Here is a 4,961-nt window from a genome sequence, read left to right as displayed (position 1 = left end):
CTTACATTTCTGTGTCTGAAGATCCCGGTTCACAAGTGTCCATGTACATTAGATTGAAGCCAAAGTAAAGGTTGCCCAAGTCCCAGTGCTGTGGCTTTTGTTACACAGCTCTTAACCTCCGGGCCAGTTGCCATGCAACTCAAAGTCCAAATCAAGAGGAATTACCTCAGCTACCATTGGTCTTTCACTGTTGCATTATAAAGGAAAGGTACAAGAGTTTCCACGCCAAGCCATGCTCATTTCTTCTTTCCCACAGAAGCATCCCTTGTTTAATATTCTGGCGGTGTTTTTTCCTTCTTTTTGCTCTGTTTTCCTCAACCCATCTATGCTAAATTCTTAAGTTGTCAATAGGAAAACTGCACAAAAAACATCCATTATGTTGGGTGTTTATTGTCTTATTGCAGTGGATGGCATATTGAATTTGATGTTTGCTTATGTTGATATGATGTTATATTGCTGAGGCTCGGTGTGTGGGTTGGTCCTGGCAGCAGCAGATGCATGATAATGAAAACAGGGGCAGTATGAGTGTCATACGCTGCATAGTAAACACCCATCTCATTAACCCAACACAAAAAGAGGAGCGAGGGCTGAGAGATGAGAGCTATGGGCGTTGATTTCCATAACCATTTATTTCATGGAGATGTGTTTATCATTGCTGTTCTGTTTCTGGTGTATTTATTACAGCAGAAATGACAACATATTACGTCTTTCCACCACGCTGAACTGATGTTTACTCTGTCTGGTTTGGTTGTAGGATGTGGCTGACTCTTCTTTACACTTGCACCGGGGGGGCAGCCGTGCTGTATGCTCTGTACCGGTGGGTGATCCCCGCTGCTGTGCAGTATCACGCTGGATTGGCGCTGATGTGGCATGATGTCATCGTTGAGCGGATGCTGGACACCCTGACCCAGTCCACACGTCCTCAGGTAGGCCTTGAATATACACCGGTCTGTTTTTCACTCGCTTCTCCCAAGACCAGACTGCATGCACTCATGATCAGGTCATGATCTCCGCTCTCCAACCAGAAGGTTTTGTGTGACCTGGTCTTGTAAGAAGAGAAACATGCGTGAGTGATGATGGAGTGTAGGCTGACAGATGACAGTGCTTTGCAAGAAAAATAAATGTAAACATACCTATAGGTCAGCTGCAAAAACATCTATAACACCTTCTATGAAGTACATGTATGTACTTGTACATGTATGTATGTAGTGCATTATACAGTAGGGGTAGTTGTAATAAGCTGTTAACATGTTTTAAAGTGCTCTGACACTAACTTTAAGAACTTACTATACTATACTGATTATACTGAAGTTATGAAGCCATTCATAATGTTTTATTCATACTTGACTGTAACAATGTGAACAAGTAAAACAAGTAAAAATGTCAGTTTCATTTATAAACAAACAAAAAACAACGTAGTTGAAAGTGCAATCTCAAACAAAAATTCAGTTAGCACATTATTGAACCTCCGAGCCCATTCTACTTTGAGCTTAAACTCCTAATCGGCTTTGTGTTTTCATCCAGACTTCCTGAGATTTACACCAAAACAAGCAGTACTGAAGGCAGTCAGTGGCAGTTCAGGAGCGGATTGGCTCAGACGAGTGGTGAGGTTACTGGTGGGCCCTAACCGACGCAACACAGTTTGCCACACAATGTAATTTGCTGACCTAGAAATCTGAGCCCACACACAACAAGTGCAACAGGCTAAAAGAAAGGCAAGATGTAGGCTAGAGGGCAGAGAAGCAGACTGGAAGGTTGTTGGTTTGAATCCAAGCCATTATGATAATACTGATATGCATATTAACAGTTAGACATCAAGAGGTGTAAATTGATTGATTGATTGACTTTGTTTGATAAATTAAAATACCATATACAAATGTACATACAGTACTAAATTACAGAGTGTACTGATCATTGTAAAGTAAAACACCAATGTTTTTTCCCCCAACTGCTCCCTTCAGCGGATTCTGAGTGCAGTACAGAAGAACGCCACTAGAGGAGACCCTGGGAGTGTGGTCAAAGCCATCGACCACTTCTGCAGACACAAAGAATGGGCCATGAATGTGGGGGATGAGAAAGGTACTGATTTATACCATGTGTATTAATGCTGAAGAGGAAAGTGATGCCTTTCCTTGAACAGTGTTTATGTTTTGTTGTCCTCACCTCCTTGTGTTGTTGTGCGTGTCTGTGCTGTTTGCCGCAGGGTCCATCCTTGACTCTGTGGTGTGTGATGTGAGCCCTGCCACTGTCCTGGAGCTGGGAACCTACTGCGGCTACTCCACCGTGCGCATAGCCCGCCTGCTTCCCCCTGAAGCCAGACTCCTGACTCTGGAATTTAACCCCCATTATGCTGCCATTGCTCGCCAAATCATTGCTTTGGCAGGAGTAGAGGACAAGGTAAAGCCAGGTGTGGCCAGACAAACTGAAACAAGAGTTAATATGAATTAAATGCTGTTACATTGTGCTGTATTTTTTTTTTTTTGCAGGTCCAGTTAATTGAGGGGCCGTCTGGGGACTGGATCCCCAAAATGAAGGAGTGTTTCGGGGTGGAAACATTTGACTTGGTGTTCCTGGATCACTGGAAGGATCGCTACCTTCTCGACACAAAGTTGCTGGAGGCAAGTGTTAACTTTTATACATACAGCCATTAATAAAAAAAAAACTCATTGAATTATATAGTGTTACACAATACTTTATATAATACATTAGTATCCCGGCTGTAGACTATTGAGTGATTCCTTCAGATCATGTACTGATCAAGTATACACATATGCATACACACATTCACAAACCACTGCTTAAGCATTGATAACAACACACACTCAGTCATGGGGGTTTGGATTCTTGACCTCATTCCAAGAATTTATAGTTTCTGAAGGGAGTCTAACATAATAGGGAGTCTAATGTAGTCCAACCTAGCAGACATTCTTTCTAATCTAATCCTGAAACAAACTCCTTATTGATATTGTTGGTATTTTTCCAATTATGTGCTATAGTGCGTTTGGCACTCATACAATAACTATTAAAGGCCAATTTTTAACTTTTTTAAATTGAAGATACACAATTTGGGGTCTAAAGGTATTTTAGTAAACGTAATCTTGTATAAGGTGTAAGTTACTGTATTCCAAAACATTTGGATTTTTGGACAGCTCCAAATCATATGAAAAAAAGATTATTTGTGTTACAATGCCAACGTAAATCATTATCACGTAATTTCATGAGTTTCATTTTCCTTGGGGTGAGATTGCTCTGCTGGCAAATTTGTACTGTATGACTCTATTCCTCACGGAGTTTGTTACATTTTCCATATACCATGACCATGTTTTCTGATTGATGTTTTCAAATCATTTGCCCAATGCCTTGTATGACACCCGCGTTCCTTTCCATCAGGAGTGCGGCCTCCTCAGGAAAGGCAGCGTCCTGCTGGCAGACAACGTCGTCTGCCCCGGGACTCCTGAATACCTGGAGTACGTCCGCGGCAGCCGGCGCTACGAGAGCCGCTACTTCAAATCCCACCTGGAGTACACCAAAGTGGAGGACGGCCTGGAGAAGTCCGTTTTCTTAGGGTAGTTTAACAAATACTGTCACATATTACACTACCACTGGTAACACCTTACACACATAGGCAGAGGTTCATCTGTACCAGCTAAACCAGATTTCAAGGTCCCCACGGGTCCTTGAAATCCTTAAAAGTTTGTGAATTTGAGAAAAAACAATCAAGGCCTTGAAGGTTTTTGAAAATAGACATAAATAGACATGGGTCATTGAAAGTGTTTGAATTTATATATTTTGTGCAAGAATAGAAATTGAAGTTCTTTTGATATTTTTTGTACTTAACGTTAGTAAATAGGTACGTTCCGCTGTCTACATGTGTGTCTCCTGCCGTCTGTGCGTCCTTGTTTCACGCGCCACCTGCCTCGAGAAAGTGCAATGGTCACCTGCGTGCATGAGTGATTGGAGTCGAATATTCAGTGTTATAACAGTAATTAACCTTGATCCGTGTCTCAAACTATGCCGTGTTGGGTCCTTGAATTTGAGGGACTTGGGCCTGGAAAGTCCTTGAAAAGTCCTTGAATTTGATGTTTAAGAAGGTGTGGGAACCCTGTGTTTTGTTTTTGTAGTATATTTTGTAAAGTGTTAAATTGACATTAAAAATAACATGTAATTGGAAAACAAATCATATTGTAACGTGTGCTTTATTATTTTGTAACACCACATGATGGAAGAAGTCATTTGTGTTGTAATACTCTGTGCATCCTGTGAGTTGGAGGCAGATGTGATGAGATTTCTAAATTGGTACAGTAGGCGGCAGTAGTGCTCCTCTGTTTAAGCCTCTAATTGAGAGATGATGAGCATTGAACATTTCTCTTTTTGCATTACATTTCATACTAAATATATCATATGACGGACCATTGAGAAAAGTGTCTTTTATTCCCTACGTAATCCTTCGATTCACAGAGGAAATCCAGTGGGCGATAGCATCGGTAGCTGTGTATAACGTTTGAATAACTGATTCTGGGGCTGGAAAAAAAACATCTTGTTTTCCCAGAGCAGAGACTCAAATCAATAATGTATCTAAGAGGGAATCCAGCTGCATTGTTTGGTGCTGAAAACCTATTTTCTGGCCTGATATTCTACTATTATGCCGACATTAACAGGTGTGTGTGTGAGAGAGAGAGAGAGAGAGGGAATGTGTTTGTGTGTGTATGAATGTGTGTGTGAATCAAATCACTGCTCATCTAATCTCTCAAAGTGACAGAGTTCCATCATACGGGGGGGGAGGGTTCTGCATTTCGTTCAGCTGTATGAAAAAAATATGGGCTAGTCCACCTAGGGCTTTCTTCACAGACGCCCGCATGATAATCCCAATCTGTGGCCATTAGTGTGCTGAGAGAAAGAGCGAGAAGAGGTTTCAACAGAGAGAAAGAGTGGCAGAGAGAGAGAGTAAGGGAGTGAGGGGG

General features: G+C 41.6%; 1 protein-coding gene across 1 annotated transcript; it reads left to right on the top strand.

Annotated features, from left to right (window-relative positions):
- The first annotated feature begins 755 nt into the window (after positions 1-755).
- Positions 756-4,231, top strand: LOC139638926 (catechol O-methyltransferase B-like). Its single transcript, XM_071512961.1, has 5 exons — positions 756-926; positions 1,962-2,079; positions 2,204-2,397; positions 2,487-2,618; positions 3,391-4,231. The coding sequence occupies exons 1-5, from the start codon at positions 756-758 to the stop codon at positions 3,568-3,570; spliced, it is 795 nt and encodes a 264-aa protein (XP_071369062.1). The 3' UTR covers positions 3,571-4,231.
- Positions 4,232-4,961: the final 730 nt, after the last annotated feature.

The sequence above is a fragment of the Centroberyx affinis genome, unplaced genomic scaffold, assembly GCF_046629955.1.
Source record: "Centroberyx affinis isolate AG114_WGS23_722 - 3 ecotype Tasmania unplaced genomic scaffold, CSIRO-AGI_Caff_v1 ptg006665l_1, whole genome shotgun sequence".
NCBI classification, from domain to species: domain Eukaryota; kingdom Metazoa; phylum Chordata; class Actinopteri; order Beryciformes; family Berycidae; genus Centroberyx; species Centroberyx affinis.
This window is presented reverse-complemented; position numbering and strand designations above follow the sequence as displayed.

Bases quoted from the DNA above. Each gene is read 5' to 3' on its own strand.
- LOC139638926 (XM_071512961.1), top strand. From the start codon at position 756: ATGTGGCTGACTCTTCTTTACACTTGCACCGGGGGGGCAGCCGTGCTG. The intron at 927-1,961 runs GTAGGCCTTGAA...TGCTCCCTTCAG, and splicing joins CCCAGTCCACACGTCCTCAG to CGGATTCTGAGTGCAGTACA. The intron at 2,080-2,203 runs GTACTGATTTAT...TGTTTGCCGCAG, and splicing joins GAATGTGGGGGATGAGAAAG to GGTCCATCCTTGACTCTGTG.